The 23,649-nt window shown below is 42.6% G+C and overlaps 1 protein-coding gene across 1 annotated transcript in view; it reads right to left on the bottom strand.

Moving 5' to 3' along the window:
• Positions 1 to 6,643: 6,643 nt before the first annotated feature.
• SDC2 (syndecan 2) overlaps positions 6,644 to 23,649 on the bottom strand; it is a 101,132-nt gene continuing 84,126 nt past the window's right edge. Inside the window, exons 2-5 of the mRNA XM_019468077.2 lie at positions 20,956 to 21,067; positions 14,408 to 14,541; positions 10,112 to 10,247; positions 6,644 to 9,233 (exon numbers count right to left, since the gene is read on the bottom strand). Coding sequence (XP_019323622.1) covers positions 9,070 to 9,233; positions 10,112 to 10,247; positions 14,408 to 14,541; positions 20,956 to 21,067 — 546 coding nt within the window. The 3' untranslated portion in view covers positions 6,644 to 9,069. The remainder of the gene's footprint in view (positions 9,234 to 10,111; positions 10,248 to 14,407; positions 14,542 to 20,955; positions 21,068 to 23,649) is intronic.

Below are 23,649 nucleotides of genomic sequence, written 5' to 3'. Positions count from 1 at the left end.
ACTGCCAAGAGCAAAATAAAAAAGGGCCATTGCCTAGCTTGGCATCTGGGTCCTGCAGCTGCCAAATCATATCCAATAACCGTGCCAAAGTAATCCGCAGAGAAATTCCCAATGAGAGGCCCAGTGGCCCAGCAAGCTAGAAAATTGCCTATGATCTAGGCGAGCAATGGGTTCCAGTTCTCCAGTGTCTGCTGTGATTGCCAGGCAACTTGAAGCAAGTCAGTAGGAAGATGTCCATTCCTGTCTTCTTGTTCATAAAATGAGCACTTCACTCGTGAGTGTGTGTGTGTGTGTGTGTGTGTGTGAGAGAGAGAGAGAGAGAGAGAGAGAGAGAGAGACACCAAAGAGAGGCATTGGGAGGTGATGATAAAATGAACATTAAAGTTTTTTTTCCCAAATTATCTAGAAGATAGGGTCAATATGATTCAGTGAACTGAAAAGAAGGGTGGGGAATAAAAAAAGACTCTAGCCACTTCCTAACCCCTTCTACCAGCAGAATAGAAAACTGCAACAACACAAAGACTAAAATCCCACCCTGTAGCAAGAAAAGCCATGCGTGCTCTGCTAGGGAGAAAAAAGGAAGCAAAGCAAACACTCAGAAAAGTTGGCCAAGCCAGGCAGAAACTCGTCTCCCACCTGCACATCTGCCTTGGGCTTTTCTTCTTTTCAGATTGTTGCAAGAAAACAGATGGCTGCAGAAGCCTGAATTTTAAATTTATGAATGGAAATTTGAACAGATGTTAGCAATCAAGATGGCATATAAGAATTTTTTTCATACCATGTTTACAGCCCAGGCTCTTTCACAGAAATGGGAGAGAGGGTCATAAAAAGGGTAGTTTTTGATCTTAGGACAGCCTGGATCCAGCATGGTGATTATGTGGCACAATAACGGAAATGTTGAAAGAACAAAGAAAGAAAACGCTAATCAGCACCCTGTATAAATGCTAAATATTTATCTACAAAATGATAAAATGTATCTGCAAGAAAACCATTAACCCATCAGAGCACTTTCTGTGTTTTAAGTAGGTGAAGTTCAAGCCCAAGGTTTTAACAAATATCTGTGAATGCCTACTTATTTAAATTCTGTTTAGACTTTTGACATGATATGGATTGTTTCATTTTGTTTTGTTTGGCTGAAAGTCCCAGGCATATGAGACCTTACTGGATTTCAGAGAGGAATTGAGTAAAAGGCTAATAAGAGAGATCTGGCTATGTGCGCATGCAGCTTTCATCCAGTGCTAGGAACTTGGGTTAGGTACTAAGGGCAGGTGGGGAATAGCAAAATGAGTCAAACCTGATCTGGGTCCTCAACACACTTAGAACTGAAGGTAAAAGCAGGTGTGTATAACACAAAGCTGGAACAAGTTATATGTTGAAGGTGGTTGGAGTGAAGAGATAGGAGTGGGATTGATAGGGGACTGAATAATGACTGGCTTCTGATATCCTATGGGAAGAGTCTGGAGCTTGGGGCCAACTGGAAGAAGAGTGTCACACAGGGTTTGCTAGCAATTCCTATTGGCTGCACTGTCAAAGTATAGGGTGGCCATAAAGTTTAGAAACATGGATCATATTGTTATCAGGTATTATACTACAATGTCAATAAGTCATTTATTATGTATTCACCTGGGTTTCCAGACTTTGTGGCCACCTTGACTCTCCAGAATCCCGTCACTTCTTGCCATTTCCATCCACAATGATGGTCTCTCCTCGAGTACCAAAAGAGCCTCACAAATCTTCCTGCTCTCGTGTTTGCCCACATCCATCGCCCATAAGCAATCAACCCTCAACCCAATAATCAAAGCAATCCCTTTGACGCAGTGGTCTTCAAAGTGGGGTCCCTGGATTAGCAGTAGCAGCTGTACATAGGGAAAGTCGATGGATGCAGGTTTTCAGAATCAGAAATTCTGGAGGCAGAACCCAGAAAGCTATGTTTTAATAAGAGCTCCTGGTGATTCTGATGCCTGCTAAGGTTTGAGAATGAATTGTAAGTCTAGCTCAGATAATATCACCTTTGGCTCAAAATCCTGTAACAGCTAAGGTCATCACAATGGCTACAAGGTCATACATACCCCATCTGGCCCACGGATCTTTCACTGCCCAGCACTCTCGTCCCTGGCTCACTTGCTCCTCTGCCACACTCAAGGCCTTGGCAGTTGTTCCTTCTGCTAGGAACACTACCCAGCACCCCAGACCTCCCTCCCCTAGCTACCATGGCTCAATCCCTCACCACCTTCAAGCCTCTGCTCAAATGACTTTTTGTTAACACATTACACATTTGTTGTCTGCCTCTTCCCACTAGAATGTAAGTTCCTTGAGAGCCGGGAATTTGTGCTGTTGGTTCCTGTATTCTCAGAGCCTGGAACGATTCCTGGTACATAGTGAGTGCCCAGGAAACACTTTGTGGAGGAATGAATAAATAGTCCCATATTGAGGTGCTACCAGATGCCAGATAACACGCTAAGCTACCTCACTGAATGTGCCTCCCTGAATTCCCACAATAAGCCAGTGCACTGGATGTTGTTATTTTTATTTTACACCTGCGGAAAAGAGGTAACATACTAAAAAAAGAAAGGACTGAGATACAGGTTATCAGAAAAGGGAACTTCACAATCCCCAAATTCTGGGTCTGACATGGAACCAAGTACATCTACATTTTGTATCCTCTTTACTGCTTTTCCTTGCAATTGGTCCAGACAGAGGAAATGGGAGCTTACCCTGGTATTTACCTAAGCAGAAAGTAATTAAGGAGGCAAAAATCCTGCTTTCAGTGATCCCAGGACAAGGCTACAAGTGGGAAAATGACTGTGTTGTTTGCTGATATTTTCCTATTGTAAACACAAATAATAGATTTCCTGAACATGCAAATAATTCTCCTCTGCCCAATTAACTTATTTTCTTTTAAAACCCGTTCATATGGTATGTTATTAAGAACCTGGTAGAAGTGGATACTTCATTATGCTTATTAATTTGCTCAAAAATGAGGTATGATGCATGATGGGGATTCCCCTCCCCTCCCTTGCAATGAAAGATTGTTGTTCCCTGCTAAGCATCGTGAAAATGTAAACCCAATTCTGTGACTGGTACTAAAGAGTGAATCTGGTAGTGGTTCCTCTAAAAAGACAGACTGTGCTAGAAGGCAGACCCAGCGTCATCCTCCTTCTTTATCTTTTACCTCTCCAAATGATCTCATCTAGACCCATGGCTTTAATACTATCTATATACTGTTCATTCCTGTCATCAGTCAGGGTAGAGGAAGGAAAACAGAACCCATGCTGGGCAATGCAATAAAGGAATTCAATCCAGGGACTTAGTTACAAAGATGTTGGAAAAGTTGTAAGAGCAAACTGGGGATGGCAAAATAACCCAGGCAAGATAGCAACAGCAGGAAGCTGCTACCCTCCCTAAGACTGGAGAGACCAAGAGGGAAGATGGGGTTCATGAGAGTTTAGGAACAAACTAAACTAGTGGGAATTCAAACCATTGAACAGATACATTAATGCCAGAGATGCTGCCCAAAGCTGGGACAGGGAAAAGTACTCTTTTCCCTTCCTCCTGACCTGTAGTCTTTTGCCAGTAACCTTCCATTGGCCAAACTTTCCTAGAAGCCAGTTGGCAAGGAAGCTTGGGAAACGTGGTTTGCATGGGTCATCCCTCTCCCTGCCCTCCAGCTTCCACACAGAGTAGAGCAGGGAAAATAAGGAAATGGGAGTGCCAACAGGCAAGTGATTGACAGTATTGCCATATTAATATCTCTAGCTCAGACCTCTTTGAGCTCCAGATTCTTACATTCAGTTGTTCACCTGACACCTCCACTTGGGTGTCTAATAGTTCCTTTTAACTTAATTTGACCCAAAAGGAACTCTTATCAGCCAACTCCCCAATATTCCCCTTCTCAGAATGTGACTCACTCAGCTTAGCCAAAAATATGGATGTCATCTTTGATTGCTTTCTTTCCTTACTCCCTACTTCTTCCAACCTTTTAGCAAGATCTACTTGATTCTTCCTCCCCAAACAATTCCTCTCCACTCTTCTCCATCTCCACCATTACCACCTTAGGCTCAGCCACTGCCATTTCTCCTCTAGGTAACAATAATGATCCCCTAAGTGGCCATGTTACCCCTCCCCCACTGTGTCTCCTTGTAATGGATTATCCAGGGGTCAGGTCCTGAAGATCTCGAGGGCAGGTTTAAGAAGTCAGGACTGTATTCTAAGTGCTATAGGAGCCATTGCAGAGAGTGGCATAAATAATTTTCATCATAGAGCAATCAGGCTAGCTTCATTGTGGGGAATACAATTAAGGGAACAAAAGTGGGGGAAGGAAGACCAGTAAGGAGGCAATTACACTTCTCAGCCTTCTTACCCCACCTTTTGTACCATGGTCTACTACCAAGGTCAGATATTGGCCTTTTTACTGTTCTTCCAACATGCCAAGCTCCTTCCCTGCTTAGAGCTTCTCACAGCCTGGGATGAATGTCCTGATTTTACCACCACTGGCCACACATCTTTCAGGCCTCACCCTCTCAGAGATCTTTCCTAACCAGGCTGTAATAATCATAGCAGTTCACAAATACCCCATCTCTCTCCTTTGGGGTAAAAGTAGGATTGTACTTCTCTGCACCCTGGAAGTTAGTTGTGGCCACATGACTTGCTTTGGCAAATGAAGTGTGGGTGGAAAGTAACATACGTCACTGCTAGGTAGAAGCCCTTAAGAGCCACTGTGTGCTTACCATGATTTTCCTTCTACCACAGTGACCAGCAGCATTCCAGATAATATGCACTCCATTGACCGGAGATTGGGGCTGAGGGTGACAATTATTCATAGCAGAACTCTGCCAACCCACAGACATGTGGCATAAGCAAGACATAAATCTTTGCTGTTGCAAGTTACTGAGACTTTGAGATTGTTATCGCAGCATACCTAGCCTAGCTGGCTAATACAGTCCTTCGGTCCCTTACGTCAGTCTGCATTGTATCCACTGTGGAAATTACCACCTAATGGCAATTCTTGCTAGTTTTGTTTCCTCCACATACCCCTCTCCAAACCCCATGAGAGTACGGTCTCTATCTAACTCACCATTAAACACCAGCTTCCAGAAGAGTGCCCAGGGCATACTCAGTAGGCAAATATCTGATTAAACCTCTGATGACTTGCACAAGCATTTGTTATTTGAATGCTACTTTGACAAGGCAACTGGAATGAGTGAATCTTGCATTTGTGCCATCAGAAACACCAAAGCCTAAAGCTTTCACTTCGTTTGTACATTAGAACTGTTGCTTGGGTCACATACATCCTTCCAGCTCATTCACAGGAAACCAAGTTGCCCCCAAAGCCACCATGGTTCCTTGGTCAGAAAAAGCTTTGCTAAAAACCATATGCAATGGATAAACAAAAAGAAATGAAATCTTAGAACCATAAATCCTAAGAGTGAAGTCACCCAGAATTAGGAAACAGCATGGGACAAAATTCATTTTGATACTGTTTTTACCACTAACTGGCACACAGTTTTTCTATTCTTTTTTAAAGTTTCCCATGCCTGCTAAAGCTGACTTCCCAGAAATAGCAAAATCTCAACTTTCACTATTGTAATAGAATATCAGCACTAAAAACACCTCCATGGTTACTCAATTCAGCCTACACTTATCATCTGGCTTGGTTAATTTTAATTGAAAACCACTTAGGGTCTCACTAATGTCTGCCAGAGGCTTAGAACCTAGAAATTCAAGTTAAGAGATTATGTTGCTTAAAATCATTGCCTTTTAGGGGCGCCTGGGTGCTTCAGTTAGTTAAGTGCCCAACTTCAGCTCAGGCCATGATCTCCCAGTTCATGGATTCAAGCCCTGCGTCAGGCTCTGTGCTGACAACTCAGAGCCTGGAGCCTGCTTTGGATTCTGTGTCTCCCTCTCTGCTCCTCCCCCTCTCACGCTCTCTTTCTCTCAAAAATAAACATTAAAAAAAATTTTTTAAGAAGTCATTGTCTTTTAAAAATCATATTAAAAAATATTTTCAACCACCCCATTATAGAATTCTAATAAAGCTGTAAAGACAATTGTCATAAAATTCACCCTGCAATATTTTTAGGCTTTATATTTTTGTTCCTCACTTAAAAATTTACCATATGCTTTTACCATAAGCAATTTCACTATGCTTATAAGTTTTCAAAATGTCTAAGACACTGAAGAAGTAAGCTCCTAAAAACCAGGAAGTTGCTATTTATTGTCCCTGTTCTTGAAGGACCCAGCATCCTTTGCAGGACATTCACATTCCTTCAGGCAACCAGAATTAGGTAATTGTGTTCTACTAATTTAGGTTAATCTCCTAGACCCTACAAAATCAGACTATATTCTCAATAAGCAAGGGTCTTTTGTCTAATTTGCAAAAATGAATCACCAAAATTCCACTAAACATTCAATCTGAAGCTATCAACTTCCAATGTGAATAGATGACAATTTTATTAACCAGGTCCTAATTCTGAAGTTCAGGTACTATGTACCTGCAGCTGTAACTTAAAAAAACAATGCAAAACAAAAACACACAACATCAGCTCATCCACTTTCCCCATCCACCGAAAATGGGGCAATTTCAATATTGCAAGCCTTTTATACAAAAAGCCATATTCACACAAAGGAAATCACTTACATGTGGTTAAGGAAACAGGAAGTTTTCATATTGGCTTTAATGTTTATAATTTTACCAAAATTTTCCTGAACTTGGTAATCGTTACTAACATTTCTTGTAGTACTAGTCGCTGCATCTTAAAAATAAAAAATAAAAACTAGGCAGAAAACATACAGTTGAAGAAAACTGGATGTCAGTCTATACAATGATTTTTTTTTACTTTCAGCATGACAGACTTTATTTTGGCACTTTAACAAATATTTTGCTTTACAGCAGTGACAAAATATTTGCCAGAAACTTTCTTTTCTTGGCACGGATATTCCAAGCAGTTGTTATTCTACAAACTCAATTTCACTATGCTTTTGCACAGTTAGAGGTATACCCACTACATTCTTAACCTCTGTAATCGAGGGATATTGTGCAACTTTAGAAGGTGCTAGAACTTCCTTTTAATCACTCCAAAGTGGATTGACTCTGTAAGTGATGGGACAGGAATTTGAGAATTAAGGCCATTAAGAATTTAAGTAAACACTGTTCCGAGTGCTGTTTAAAAAAACTTTTTTAATGAGTTATGTGGTAATTCCAGGAAACGGTCTCTAAATGAAGCAGTATTCATACTTTATTAAAAGTACATTATGTATTGAAAGGGTTGCTGTTTTTGCGGTGTTCTTCCTACTTGGGCGGCTCACACGTTAAAACAAAATTTATGGTTAAAACAGAAAAGGAAATGTTCAGTTCGAAGGAAATACCCAGCTGGGTACCCTCATACTTCCATCTCCTCCTCAGGAACCCCTGCTTTGCAGCTATTTCAGTGTCCAGCAGTGAGGCCCTCCTTTTAATGCACAGAGCCTCCCTGCCCTTCTTCCCTTCCCTATGGTGTGAACTATGGCATTCCGTCTATTGGTTCTTCCGTTAAGCTTCAGGAGAGATTTGGAGCACAGTTTCCAAGGTAAATCAGTCTTCAGTCTATAGGACAAAACCTTAGATACTGACATCAGGAGAGTCCCCTTCGGTTCTTTGGAATTTAACTCCTAAAAATTATTTGCAAAAGCAGGCATCCCTCTCAACGTTGCCATCAGCTATCCTACAAAGGCTGCCAACTTCACTATTCCTTCCCTGGCAGTCTTCCAATATCTACACCCGAACACACACAGGATACATTCAGATTTCCTCTGGCCAATTCGGAAGTGAATCTGGTAATAAACAGCCTCATCGATGAGCTCTTTGGTTTTGATTTACAGACACTCTATGGAACACTCAGAAATCAAACCCACATCATCCTTGAGAGCAGATGGTCATTTGCAAAGGGTAGATGTACATTTGATCGAAAATGTACAAAATTTATAACAGTGACATTTTCAATATTAGGCCACATGATTTATTCAGTAGTTTTTATGTTCCCAAATTACAATTGATGTCTATTCGTAAGACTACAAAAGTTACCATTAGAATTGTCTGTGCTTATAAAATACCAACTTTTTTTTAAACTGTTATATATACTCATTAACACCAGTCTGCAACGAGTTACATAGAATCATAGGCACTTCAAAGGCTTAAAAAGACGTTTACAACTTAAATGCATTTTTAAGAACAAAAACTGATTTTTCCTTAAACCCCTACTCGTACCTTCAAATTGCAAGAAATTAACAAATACAGTGGCCAAAGGAATCTGCAGCAACTTCTCAAAATACTGTTAGCATCTTTGGGTTTGCTGAGGCTCGTCAGTAACTCACATCAAATCCTCCCAAAAGAAGATCTGATTAGATAGCTATGACTGAACAGTTTTGTGGTAATAATCCAATTTTACACATTAATTTGCTGTTGCAAATCTGCCTGAAGCTACAGGTAATGAAAAACAAAGCAAGTGTAAAATGGATAGTCTGACACTTAAAAATTTATACAAAGTGGAGGTTAAAGTTTACATATCTGAAAATCACATATACACTAAATTACCATTATCTGAATTATCCAAAGACAAATTGCACCGTAACAGCTACAAAAGGCATAGAGTTTTGTTTTGTTTTCAAGGGGACAAGAGGGAAAGTGCAGAGGAGAGGGGAACAGATAAATTAACAAAGTAAGACCACTTGGTAAGGTCAATCAGAGACACGCGGACACAAATTAAACAGCTTTCATCTTCGAACCGTAGGATAAAAACGATCATTTTGTATTTGCGCATAAAAGTTTAAACCGATTCCATGAACATAGAGGGTTTTCATAACATAATATTTTGCCACTGCTATTCACAGAACACTGCAGATGTTAAGTTTTAATTTTATGTTGTTCTAAAGAAATACATGAAAAGTTTTAAATACAATGGGATTTTTATCATTAAAGTGCCAGAATGGCTCTTTAATGAGAAAAACAAAAAACAAAGATCTTCATTATTCTATGCAAAAGCTTTATTTTTAAAAGTTCAGTGATCTCATAAATAGAGACACTAAGTGGGAGTTTCACGCGTAAAACTCCTTAGTAGGTGCCTTCTGATAAGCAGCACTGGATGGTTTACGTTCTCCAAGGTCGTAACTTCCTTCATCCTTCTTCCTCATGCGATACACCAACAGCAGGATAAGGAAAATTGCAAAGAGAAAGCCGATAACTCCGCCAGCAATGACAGCTGAAACACGCCAAAAAGGAAGATTACTTTTAGGACGGATTCAAAGGTTGCAGAAATTAACTCTGTCAGGCCCAATCTGTTTACACTTTTATAAAAGGCTCCATTTGAAAAACCCCAAAACATTTAGAAACGAGATTCAATGAAACAACCGGGTCCTTACACCAATCTGACATTCCCAAGGAAGGTACAATACTTTCTTTGATTAGTATTAATATCATCCAAAAGCCTCAGCAGGAAAAAATCTGGCTGGGGCCTCAACTGACTCCATACTCTAAAATTCCTTAGTGTTCTCAGTACTCACATTTCATAGTCTAATCTTCTAATTGCTTTTTCACCGAAGACACATAACAGGATATAACTGACTTAAGTTTTGGAAGGGTAAATATGAAAAAAAGCGAGCAAATTTCCTTTCTAGTCTTGGCTTTGGGACTACCCTTTCGAGGACTAAGTGTTCTTAAATCTTGCAAATCTTCCCCTTTAAAATCAAATAATACTTCCATCAGGTAAGCTCTGATTCGAGATAGCATTCTTGATGCCTTGGGCATTATCTGTGTCAACTGCCCTCCCCATAAAGAACTTTTCCTTCTCTTGAATTTATTTTGCCATCAGGATGACTTGGAGCAGGACTGATAGAGCTGCAATCCCACCATCCCCCACACCCGGTTGTTCTGGACCAATTCAGTTCTGAACTTTCCTCTTCTTGCATCAGGCGGTAGGATGAAGGAAAATAAAGACAACATTTGCCTAACTCCTGTCTCTTAAGACTGCTCTCAGCAGGAAGGTGACATTCAGCAAGCTTGGCCTACACCTCTGAATATCACTTAGCCAAACAGGCCTATTTAAGGACCTTCCCACCAGGCCCCCACTGGGTTACTCACCTGCCAGGACTTCTGTTCGTTTAAACAGATTGTCTGAGTGTTTCTCAGTATACACATTTGTATCGTCTTCAGCTGGGTCCATCTTCCTTTCTGAGTCAGACAGGTGAACTTTTTCCTTATCAATTTCTTCAGGTGACTGATATTGGAAAAAGGAAAAGATTAAAAAAAAATCTGTATAATGTGCTGGAAAGAAGATACAATAGATATATTCCAAGGTTTATTTTTTTTTTCAAACAATGAATGTGGGAAATAATTGGAATAAACACCAATGGGCAAGTTTTATGATGGACCCACGCTGTTCATGGTTTCATATAACACCCATCACAGGTATAGGCAAAGACACTCACTCATAAGATCTGTTTTCTTACCACTCTTCAGGCTACAACTCTCTCTCGCTACACCAACCCAAGAGCATGGCCCCAAGCCTCCTTATTCCTTCATCTCTTTGCCACATGGGGCTCTGTGATGACCGCTTCCTCCCAGGCTTTCTCTCCAGGTGTTCTCCAAGGCTCTCCCTGCTACCACTCTGCAGACTAGCTCCCCAGGCTTACTCCGTAATGCTCCCCTCTACCTATTCACTCTTACACTTTCAGCAAACCCTGAACTAGAACTTCAGGAGTCTGGGTTCTATAAGCAGCTCCCGTGTGATCCACACCAAGTCATACCACTTTCTCACACCTTGGTGTCCGTGGCCGTTCAGTGACGTGCACTCCCAGCTTCTTGGGTATCCCACAATTCTAAAGCTCAAATCCAAGATGGTAACTCTCAGAAGCTCATCTCCAGCCAGCATTAATCCCAACCCCCCAGCAGCCTGCAGGACACTAACCCCTGGCTGTAGCACTGAATAACACTGATCTTCTTTTCTATGTCTATTAATGGTACCAGCTATTCTTTTGGGGCCCCCAAAGTTATTTGAGCACATTTCAAATCCTATGTTTTGACACGTCACAGTCCTGCCAACTTGCCTTTCACCATTCTCTCATATTAAGTGTCTTCCTCGGCTCCCCATTTCCACAGCCCTGTTCAGGTGTTTATCACATCACACCCACGTTCTTGCAGCAAACTCTAACTACCAGGCTGAAGTTCTACTTGACTGACACTACTGATGAAAACACTGTCAACTGCATTGGCTATTACTATAGACAATAATCCTTATCAGCTCTACTAGTCTGCCTACAAACAGCCAAGTCCATGTTCATTAGGACTCTCAGCTATGGTCCAGTTAAGTGACTGATTGCTTTCTGAAGGCCAGAGTTCATCCAAAATGGGAGCCAGCTACTCGTCTACTCAAGTCTAAATATAAAAAGGAAAGACCTCACCTTTTTGGGGTGGCTTAAGGTCACTGGTATATCCAGGAAGGACCACTAACCAGACCAGGTAGATCCATCTGAACTCCAGAGTATGTGAGGTCATGGGTCCCTGCCTCAGTGAACTGAACACTAGGCTTCCAAAGAAACTAAACTGGGGCCGCCATCTTCTTACAAGGACAGTCCATCAGTGCACAAACTTCCAGGTGTTCTGGATGGAACATTTATCCTTTAAATTGAAATGTCTTATTGTATAGAAGGAGGGGTTTGATTCAGAAGGATTATTTCTACAGGATGGAACTAATCTGAAATACCTTAACTCTTGTGGATATGTGCAAAATGAAATTACAAAAAGGCAACACAGATGATTAAATGAAGTCAAAGATCTGTTGCATCCACGTCTGGTTGTTGGGATGCCTTGGAAATGTATCCGAAGTAAAAGATGATGAGTAATGCTCTGCTTCAACAAACACCTGGGTTCTTTTCATTGCTGTCACATAAATTTACAACAAACTAGATAGGATATCTGTAACAGTGACGCTGATGCCACTGTCAGACCCATTCAAAAGTTGACATTAATGGTATCCTAGAGGCAATGCTTAACTAAGCCGTACCATGGAACTATAAGAAAATTAAATCATTAATTATCAATAGTATCATTATCAGTACCTAGGATGAGGAGTAGTATGCCATAAATCTCTCATGAAGCAATGAATAATCACTCCATTGAACATAAATGATACTAGGGATATACATATATTAAAATGTTTGGAGATTCTTAATTTCTGAGCTCATCTGCCAAACATCTATCTATCTTCTTTATCTAGACCTGACACAATTAATTCCTTAAGGCCAATTTTTAAAAATTGAAATCAATTTTAAATTCGTTCTTGTCAACTGACCAGAACTCGATTGTCACATTAGATTTTGTTTAGTGTACAATTTTTATCACTGAAAGCCAAAACTGGGTTCCTTGCCTCAAGCTAGTGGGTCCTAATGGTCACAAGAGAGTCAGCCATGACAAGCGGTCAAATAAAACCGCGGAACACCAAATGCATCTTTCAACAGTCACACTGGAGAACTGTGCCACCCACACTGAGGGCCCCCTCCCCATCCTCCCATCAATGGCAACAGTTACCCTGCATTCCTCCCCTTCTTCCTTCTCTCATTCGTTCAACTCCATGCACTGACAGAGCAGCTCCCACACATGGAGCCAGCACACACTAGTATGTCTGCCCGTGTTCAGGGACCTTCTTTTTTCCTCTCACCTGGCCTGTGAAGTCAGTCTGCTACTGACAGTATTTGGTTCTTCTTAATCCTACAGAGCATCCTCCAGTGTGAGGAGGGTTGGCCACGGCCCCTCCACATCTGCAGAAACGCATCCAGCTCTGTCACTCACTGTCCTATTCCCATGCAGCGGGGACACAGAGGGAGGGACATGAAAGTGTGGGAAGCTGTCATGCGTTCCTGCCTGTAGAGGGGCACTTCTTACTGCAGATGAGACGTGTCACTACCTTCAGGGGACAGCCCTCTACATCTTGTCTCCTACTAAAGCTTGGCAGCAGCTCGTTTCTGACCAACAGATGGAGGAGCTCTCAAAGGGGACACTTGTGTTTCTAAGTTTTCATAAGCAGTCTGCGAGCCCTGGGCCATCTACAAAGCCTCCTACTGCAGTTATAAGGCTTATCTGGTGATTGCTCTAACCAAATTCAGTCAAGGCTTACAGAATGCTTCCTGGGTCTCAGGGGCCATACTACAGGCACCCACCCACATTTAATCTTCTCACGGACCCATGAGGAATGGCTCAGAGAAGCTAAGAAATTTGACCAGATCCAGGATTTAAAGCCTAGGCCTTCTTCAGACTTTCATATGCATTTTCCAACTTAAATAGCTTACCCACTAGTAGGTGGTCGGCTAATTACAATATAATGATAATAAGGCCAAAATCACCAGTCTCATAGTTTTCAACAACTAGTACTTTGGCTCTAAATCCAAAGACCTTATTTCTTAATAACTCAGCCCTCAAAATGAATATATTGAGATGCAACCACGTTCATCATCCCTGAAAGAGGTCAAGTCTGTATTCTGCCGATGACAGGCCTGAGGAGACTTTAAGAAGTAACTGAATGAGACAGCAACCTGGAGTTTCCTTATTCCAGAACCTGTTTCATCATGTGTAAAGTTCACAATGGTTTTAACTCAGAAAAAAATTCTTTATGAACTGAAAACAAATTTTCTTGGCTTAAGCCCAAATAAACAGAAAAAATTTTGTTTCTTAACTGGGTTTTGAGACCCTTAGCACCCTATAAAAAATATCCATATATAAGCTAGGCCAGGGTGATAAAAGTAGTAGGTAGTAGTAGGTAGCTGAGTGAGCTACTGAGCTATGAAGAGACGCGGAGGAACCTTAAATGCATATGCTAAGCGAAAGAAGCCTATTTCAAAAGGCTACATACTGTATGGTGATACCTCTATTACATTCTGGAAAAACCCAACCATGAAGACAGTAAAAAGATCAGTACTTTCCGGGGGGGGGGGGGGGGGGGCAGGAGAGATAAAGAGGCAGCACAAGGTACATCTGTCAGAACCCACAGAAGGTACAACACCATGAGCAAATCCTAAGGTTAACTATGGACTCTGGGTAAAAATAATGTATCAATTAGGTTCATCAATTGTAATAAATGTACCACTCTGGGGGGTAGGTGGTGTCTGTGTGAGGGCAGGGGGCACATGGGAACTTTCCACTCAATTTTGCTATGAACCTATGACTGCTCTGAAGAAAAACGTTTATTTAAACAACAATGAAGGAGTCGGTGGGTAAACGTCAAAACGATCATAAAGAGTAAGAAAGAGCCATTTACAGCAAGATGATGAAAGACCATTTGTCCTCACATAATTTTAAGTGGTGCTTCTCAAAAGGAACATTCTGTGCAATTTTTAAAATGAAACACTTACAATACCCCGGTAATGCAATGCAAAACAAACACACCTTCGTCTGAGCAGGTATCTTGTTCTGGATCTCCCATGTCGTGGTTTCCACTTTGGGAACAGCACTAGTGAACCCTATCTTTGGAAGTGGTCGGGATGTGGTCATCTCCGGGCTCTCTACGTCCTCATCAGCTCCTGGAAAAAAAACAAGCAAAGAGAAGCTGAGCACATGAATCACAACACAGATTTCTATATCATCAGATGGTACTGTTGAGGATGGACACTGACAGGGCCATGTGTTTTCAAAATACCTGTTCCTCAGGAATTTGGCATTTAAGGGATGCCAGGTGGCTCAGTCGGTTGAGCCTCTGACTCTTGATTTTGGCTCAGGTCATGATCTCATGGTTCGTGAGTTCAAGCCCCTGCATTGGGCTCCATGCTGACAGCACAGAGCCTGCTTGGGATTCTCTCTCCCTTTTTGTGCCCCTCCCCTGCTTGTGCTCTCTCTCTCCCCAAATAAACTTAAAAAACGAATTCCACACTTAACTTTCCTGCAGTTTTCACTGCGATGAATTGATTTCCAAGGGATCCATGGACAGCCTGGCATTTTTTGTAATATTATCCTGAACACTCTCAAGGATCTCCTCTTTTACTTGAATGTTCAAACTCTTCTGTGCATGAGATTTCTTCCTTTCCTATGTTGAAACATGCTACATTTTCCATTTCATTTTATTTAAAAATTTTTTTAACATTTATTTTTGAGAGAGAGAGAGAGAGAGAGAGAGAGAAAGAGAGACAGAACACCAGCAGAGGAGGGGCAGAGAGAGAGAGAGGGAGACACAGAATCCGAAACAGGCTCCAGGCTCCGAGCTGTCAGCACAGAGCCTGATGCGGGGCTTGAACTCACAAACTGCGAGATCGTGACCTGAGCTGAAGTCGTACATTTAACCGACTGAGCCACCACCCAGGCACCCCTACATTCTCCATTTTAAAACACAACAAAACAGAGAGAGAAGACTCTCCCACAGTAGGCCCTTTATTCTCTGAGGGGAACTGCTGCTCTCTCTCTGCTTTTTTTTACAGCCAAGACTTTTCCAGTGGTGCTGTGGGTCCTCATCAGCATCCCTGCTCACCAGCTATCTGTACCCCCTCTAGTCAGACCTTCCCTGTCATCACGCTCTCAGTGCTGCTTGTTAATCAGGTCACCAATGTCCTCCACGCTGCCATATCCAAAGGCATCTTCCAGAGTGGTCCTCATATAATTGAGCCTCCTAGCACCACTGGACACTGGTCAGCTATCGTCTCCTTCTTGATATACTATCTTTGGGCTTCTAGGACTTGACTTCCCGGCTTTCCCCCTCACCTCTTGGGCTATTTCTAAGTCTCCTCTGCGGGCTCAGGCTTTTTTGACCTAGAGTTTAAATATCAGAGTTCCTTGAGCATCAGCCCCAGGCTGCTTCTTACTCTACACTTTCTGCCTCACCTAGAGCCACGGCTTCAATTACCATCTAAATACAAACAAAACCTAAGTTTATATCATTAGCTTAACTGCTCCTCTGAAATTCAGACCTACACATCCACTGGCCTACTTGACATTTTCACTCCAGTGACTAGAAGGTGCCATCCACCTCTAACGTGTTCAAAACAGAGCTCACAATCTCCCTCTGCCCCTACAGACGTGGCGGTCATCTGGTGTTAACGGGCAGCAAACAGAACCCCCCATTCCTGGAAGTCACCACTCTGCCTTCCTCTTCCTTACCCCACACTGAATCCATCCCCTAGTTCTACCAATTTTATTTTCTTAATAGGTCTTTACTCTAACAGCTTTTCACAGTCCCAGGGCCACCACTCTCATCCAATGCCACCATAAACTGTCCACAAGCCACCGTACCTGCCTTCTGAGAGCCCCCTTTTCAGTCCACTGCCCACAAAGTGGCTATCACCCCATCATCCTCCTGTTTAATATAATGCCATTATAATGGCACTCCACTGCTCAAGATGTATAGGAAATGCCTCAGCCCAGCCTTGCAGGGTCCAGCCCTGGCCCACTTTTCCAGCCTCCTTGAGCCTCATTTTCCCCTGTTGTCCCTGATCTCTTGGCAGAAGCCCTCACCTGGCTAGTTCCTAATTCACCTCCAGACATTAGCACCAAGGTCATTCCCCATGTTATCCTCCCTCTCTTCCATATTACCTCAGTGTCCTCTGTTAAATGGTTTTTAGTACCACTTTTCTTACCGTAATTGCATTTATCACAAATTTGTAATCCTGCATTTATTTACACAACTATTGATTGAAATCTCCACTAGTAGACTAGAAGCTCTGTAAGGCCAAGAATTGCAACTGTTTGCTCTCCGATTGCCTAATAGAATCCCCAACAGCCACAGGCTCCAATCCAGTATTTGTTCAATGAGTAACTAACCGCCAACTGCCTGCGACCTGGACACTATTTTTATTTTTGCCTTTTACCAGAATAGCATTTAAGAATTTCTGACATTCAAATACAATATTCTTTTTTAAGGTGATCATCTGTCAAATGTGTAACAAACTCAAACTCAAAACTCTGCAACTCTAACCTGCTTCCTCAGACAGGAGCGAAAGACAAATACCTCTAAATTCCTCACAGGATCCTGGTAAAATGAAATAAGTAATTCGGAAGAGGTGCTGTGTTGGAAACATGGCAAGAGGCTAGGACGCTTTTGTTTTTGTTTTTCAATTTCGCATTTTAAAATATTTTATTCCATCAACTATCTCCTTCAACTTTAGCACGTACACTCATCATACAGAGAAGAAATGGTAGAGTATATCTGAAATACATATGGGATTTGGCATTGAAAACAAATCTAGGACTGGTTCTGGCATCTTTAGCTTTGACCTTTGGCAAGGAATGCTGGCGTCAGTGTCTTCGTGTGTGAAGTGGGGAAAGGAACGAACTCTCAGGGGTCTGAATGGGATATATTTTGGAAGCACCGTACATATAAAATGGTATGTAAATGTGTCATTAATAATGATGGTTCTAGAAACACACTTCTCGTTTCTAACAGCCTACCTGATTTTCTGTCAAAGTTTGACACATAATATGCTTGATTTGCTCCTACAATGAATCATTTCCTTGCAAAAAAATGTTTTTCAATGCCAAATGAAAAATTTTCCATTAACGGCTTTCAAGACCCCCCTTTGTTCACAGCAGTTACAAATATGACTCACTGAATTAGGAGAATCTGTTTTGAGAAGAGAGGAGATTGTGTAAAGTAGAAAACTCCCTCAAGCTAACACTTCTTACGTTAGAGACAGAGGAGTGAACTGCCTCGGGTGGTTCTTCTACTGTATTTATTATCTTTATTAAAGTACATTGACCCTCTTGCCCGAACCAGAGACCCGGGAGCCCCCTTGATCACATCTCTGTCATCCCTGACTTTCAAACTCTCACTGTTCTCTCTGGCCTGAGACATCCCAGCCCAGAGCCCGTTTCCACCTGGGAAACTACTGCTCACACTGTCTTTCTCAGAATCAACATCATCCCCTCTCTCCATTACAAGACCATCTGCTTTCCAGCTTTCAAAACATCATGGCTATTGTCTCCTCTACTGTTTTATGTGTCCTTGTGAGTTAGGACCAATTCCTTTATTGATGGTTTAGTTGGACATTGGATGGTATGTGTGTTCCCTTGTTTTTTGTTGTTGTTTTTTAGTTTTTTGGGGTGTTTTTGTTTTTTGAGAGAGGGAGGGAGGGAGGCAGGCACGCAGGCAGAGGGGGAGAGAGAGAATCTTAAGCAGGCTCCAACCCAGGGCTCAATCTCACCACTCTGAAATCATGACCTGAGCTGAAATCGAGAGTCAGACACTTAACTGACCGAGCTGCCCAGGTGCCCCAAGGTACGTATGTTGCATAGCACCAGAATACTATGTTTACCTCTCAAATTTTTGTTGTACAGCATTTTCCTATATTATATCACTCCTGACATGGTGTTATAATTGTTTTTTTCTCATTTTTACATTTCTCTCAGGCGCTTGGTCCCCTGAAGACAGGGACCAAGTCTTCCTCATCTGTGTCCCAAGAACAAGGCACTATGTCTGGCATACAGTGAATGCCTATGAAATATTTAAGTGAATGGTCGGAGTGTTCATATTCATTAATGCCCATTCTTGAGTCCACACATATAGCATGGCCCCATCTCTTCATCCAGGAAGTACCCTTTAGGCCTCCAGCCATTTCCTCCAGTCCATTTGCTTTGCCATTAGATAGTTAAGATAGGAGTGAGGACAGAAGGAACAATGGCCAAAACCCTGGAGAGGATCCCAGTTTCCAGCTGGGATTGGGCATCAGCTAGGCAGGGTGGCCTAATTCTAGAGTGGGGTATTATGACACAAGAAGGCAGGACAACAAAAGAGCAAAAAAGAACACACTCTCAAGCCCAACTCCCCAGTCCCTACCCCAGCTCCATTACTCTGACAGTGCGATCTGAGGCAAGTTACTCAATCCTTCTGTGCCTCAGGCTTTCCCATGTGAAAAGTGGAGACAATAACAATCTGCCCTTACGTAGATGTTGTAAGTATAGGAACAGCACCTGACACACAGGAAGTGCTTTATAAATTTTGGTTACAACTTCTACCACCTTTAAGCTGCAAATCAATATACCTTTAAGCAGCATAAGGAGGTTTCCAAAGTCCAGAATGATGCACTTCTTTGCAGCAGTGATCTGCCCGGGGCTGGAGCCGAGGTGGAAGCAAGCCTTAGCTCGATCCATCTGATTAATGTATTCAGGATTTCAAATGACCCACTCCAGACCCCTTTCATCTGCAAGGGTGGCAGAGAAGCAGGACTATGTACCTGCTTTCTTTACATTAAACTTCAGCACAATCTTGGCAGAAGTCAGCAAAGTGATTGAACAATAGCTACAAATCTAACAACTCTTGGGTTCTAAGATCTGTGAAATGGGGGCAAAAAGGGGTCCATAGTTATTATTTCCTGGGATACTCTGATGATGACAGTTACAAAGCACTTTTGAGGTGCTAGAGGAAAAAAAGAGGTGCCATGAGTGAAAGATATTAATAGTGTTGTGGGCCATGGAGAACAACTCTTTCCACACTCATTCTGCATGTGTGATATATATCACTTCCCCAAGAATAACGAGGGCTATTTTTACATTCAGATTGCATTGTAAGCTCATTGTTACTAGGTCAGCCACCACCTCTCTTGTCTTTCTCAGATTTGCTTTTTTCCAACTTAAAACACTCACTCCTATATAGGTAGATCTCTACCAAAGATACAATTGATTTTAGTTTGTTCTTGGTCATTCTGAAGCCCAGGCTAATCTGATTACAGACATCCACATTCAGGGTAACTTTTGCCATCTGTTGAATCTACAGTGAAAACTCAAAACAAGAAGGGTCTTGGAGAAGACTTTTCTAGCATACTGCTGACCACCATTTCCTGACTTGATTGTTAGTTGATATATGCACAAGCTCTTCCTCCTTCCCAGCTTCTTGGAGGGGGGTGCATTCCTGGTACAGGTGAAACATTTATCACTACGGTAGATTGCAAAAATGGCCAGAATCCTTTACTACCCACCCCCCCACCCCATATCCACATCCTCTGCAATGTGACTTTGTACATCCTTTCATTAGGTGTTGGAGTCTGGCCTGGACCTATGACTTACTTTGACCAATAAAACGTGGTAGTGATGCTGTGCCAATTCTAAGCTTAGTGTGCAAGAGGCTTTACACACTTGTACTTGCCCTCTTGGGATCTCTGCTTCCTCCTCTGAACAAATGGCTGGCCCACTGGAGGATGAGAGACTGTGTAGACCAGAGCCAAGTCTGCCCCAAAGACATGTTAGAGCCCAGTGCAGATCAGCAAAGCTGCATACCCAACCTACAGTTGGCCACTGACACATGAGGGAACCCAGTTAGCCCAGCCTAAATTGCCATCTACAGAATAATAAGCTAAATAAATGATTGTTGTTTTTAGCCACTACGCTTCGGGGTAGTTTGTTATGCAGCATTACTGAGCTACTAGATAACTGATACACCAGAGGAGTAAGGATATCACTGTATCATGATTTTATTTGGCTGCCACGTTCTCCCTCCCACTTTTGAGTAAGAAGGCATAACTCTTCTTGGTCCCGCCCATAATCTATAACACAGGATTGGTAGTTTCATGAAACTAGCATTTGAGGGATTTAAGGGTAGATTCCACTTTTATCACTCTGAAAGCCTTCATAATAAAAACAAAACTAATGTTAACAGGACACTGACTACTTGCCAAGCACCAAACTCCTAGAGCTGTAGATATGTTAACCCCGTTAATCCTCACAACCTACGTGATAGAGACTATTACTACCTCCCATTTTATGAATGAGGAAACGGAGGCTCAGCTAAGTCAAATACGTTCCCAAGATCTCACAGCTTAAGTGGCAGAGAGCTAGAATATGCTGCCAGGCATTTTGACTTTTTAACCACCCTGCATCCTGCCTGCCTCCTTGAAATGAGTTCCAGTAGAATGTGTGTGTGTGTGCACGTGCGCACACCTGTGCACCTATGCATGTGCATGGGTGTGGGTGCACGTGCAAGCACAAAGAATGGAGGTGGGCATGGAAGTAGCCAGCCTTACCTGAGCCTGATGCAGAAGCATAGTCATCATCATCAATAGGATACACTCCTGAAGCTTCTTCAACAGAGCTGTTGTCGAGGTACATGTCTTTATCAGATGTCGGCTCTGCTCTCTGAGAGAAGAATGAGAAGGGATTCAGGATGGTGAGAGACCAAGAAACATGCTCATTTATCTCACTTGTTCAGGTTTACACCACAGTGACTATCTCTCTCTCCTCCATTCCTCTGAACCCGCATTTCCACCCTCCCCTTCCTCAGGACATCCTGGTAAGTCACAGGCTAACCACAGGCAAAAGCCCCCCAAGGAAGCAAGCCTATGTAGCCTAAAATCCAGGAGAACCAAACAGCTCAGAGACGTAAGCACCTATCAGGGGCTTATTTCATTATATTCCACTAAAGCTGCCTGAGTTTGGTGGTCCCAGGGCTAGTTATAAGCCAGCTCAGGCATTCTCTTTGTTACAGGGTCACCAGCTCAGGCATTCTCTTTGTCACAGGGTCACTGTGAGGCTTCCTTACCGGGAAACTTACCAACCATTCAAATTATTTAAGACTTTCTTGGGGATGAATACAATAGTATTACCACACTTCTGCCAAATCATGACCCAAGGATCCATCAAGGCCCTGCAAATATTCGCAGGCTTGGCCACACTCAGACCTTTATCACTACACCCAAGAGCTTCCCAGTTGTCCAGGCAGCCCAGATCCATGCCGACGCCAGGCAGGACACCCTGTGAGCAGCAGTGCCTGTGGGGTTCATCTGACAAGGGCAAAAGCCGCCACAAGCCCGCTTCTAGGGCTCACTGGCTTAGCAGAGCCTTAATGACAAATGCAGATAAACCCACACGAGCACATTCTTTTTATATTACTGGCACTTGGAAACAGCAAATCACACACTTCATATGGAGAGGGATCGTTCGCTAAGTATACCAGCTCCCCAGCTTCTTAGCTCTTCGGTAAGAGTTTTAGTATTAAAATTCACCCTAATCTTGCCAGAAGAGTACTCGCATGAATTGGAGGCAGAGTAGACGTATAATTTTTTTTTAAATGGTTTCAGTAAACTGATATTTTACCACCAGTATCTCATGAAAACCGAGAAACAAAGCAGACTGTCAGATTCTAAACAACATTTGTGTTTAGAAACGGGCAACACTCGTTATTGTCCTATTTTTAAATATAAATTGAATGTTTGTTCCTAACAGGAATTATAAAAAAAAAAAAAAAAATGTTTCCCTTACTACACTGGCTTTCATTAGATTTCCTCTTAAAATAAAACTTTGTGTTCCAGCGGTCGCCATGACTGGAACCTTCCTAAGAGGGCAGATGGGTCCAGCCCTCCGTAACAGGACCAACTTTATTCTCTTGGGTTTCAGCGGCTGCTTCAAGAAGCTGAAGCGTTTTAAACCTGAACCCATGTTCTCCACCAGGCTTCAGTGCCAACTGATGGAAAAGTATGGGAACTCGTTTTGTGTGAGCCACAACACCGGCACATCGAGAACTAAAACCTTAGGGACTGGTTTTCCAGTGGGTTGGCTTGTAGGCATCGAGTGACCACCCTGAGCCAAGAGCGTGCTGGAATTTTTCTGGTAGAATGGTCAGAGCTGAACTCTGCAATCTGAGGCCATCCTGCATCCTACTGGCTTCCAAGGCCATCATCACCCTTCCAGGCAGTCATTCCCAAAGCTTGTGAAGCGTGTCAGGAGGCCCACATTCCTCAGCTCTACAATCCACCCAACTGACCCCTATCAGACTCTCAGCGGCTTTGAGGCAAGGGCAGTGCCACGCTCCTCTTTAATCCACCCTGGCTCCCTGCAATCACAGCTCCTGGCATACACTAGGTGCTCAGCAAATGTTGCTTAGGCTGTTTGTGCTCACACCGAAGAACAGTTTTCAGTCCTGCTTATGTTAAACTCTGTCCTGTGAACATCATCTGGAGGACCCTCTCATTCTTTCTCTCAAATCCTATCTATGAAAAAGGTTCTGACTTCCCCGTCCCTGTACGGCATCTAGCTAGAAGCTGCTAGAGGATTTTATAGGGTATGAACAGTTTAAGCCCTAAACTCTTACTGCCATTTCTCACTATTTCATGTACACTTTCTCTTGTGCCTCAGCTGGGTCCAACTTGCTGAAGGCAGGTCTTCAATTGACCCAGCATGCTCCCTGCCTCTCTCAAAGTACATGGGCACTCAATAAATATTTGTCCATTGAGATTACCTAAAACAAATTGGCCTTTGACTCAGGTTTCAGAGTTTACACATGTCACAAGACCTCCAGGATTCCTAAGGTTAAAAATCTCTCGATTCTAAGCCTGGGCGATCATCTGCCCCCAAACTTCCCATACATGTTGCACTGCATCTACTTAAGTAGCCCAGAGTCTAAAAAGTAAGTAAAAGTATCTTTTCACATCTTAGAGACCTGTCTTTTGTTCATATTGATTTCATTTTCCTCTTGGCTCTGTCAAAGAAGTTTGATGGGGCATGGGTCACACTAAGATATTTAACCCCTATGGGTAAACTGCGTTTCTATTCATTAGGTGCGTGCGGTGGCTGTCCGGACTAATACATCTGTCACAACGAACAGACAGTTGGGCCAAAAACGTCTCCAGGGGATTCTGGCCACCTCACAGTTCAGCCACACTGGGTACCCTGACGAGCAACAGACTTCCCCAGGACAACCCTTACGAGGAAGTTGTCAGGCC

This window comes from Panthera pardus, unplaced genomic scaffold (genome assembly GCF_024362965.1).
Source record: "Panthera pardus isolate Hobbes unplaced genomic scaffold, ASM2436296v1 HiC_scaffold_7, whole genome shotgun sequence".
Taxonomy (NCBI): Eukaryota; Metazoa; Chordata; class Mammalia; order Carnivora; family Felidae; genus Panthera; species Panthera pardus.
Note: the sequence above shows the minus strand (reverse complement) of the source record. Positions and strands in the feature narration are given on the sequence as shown.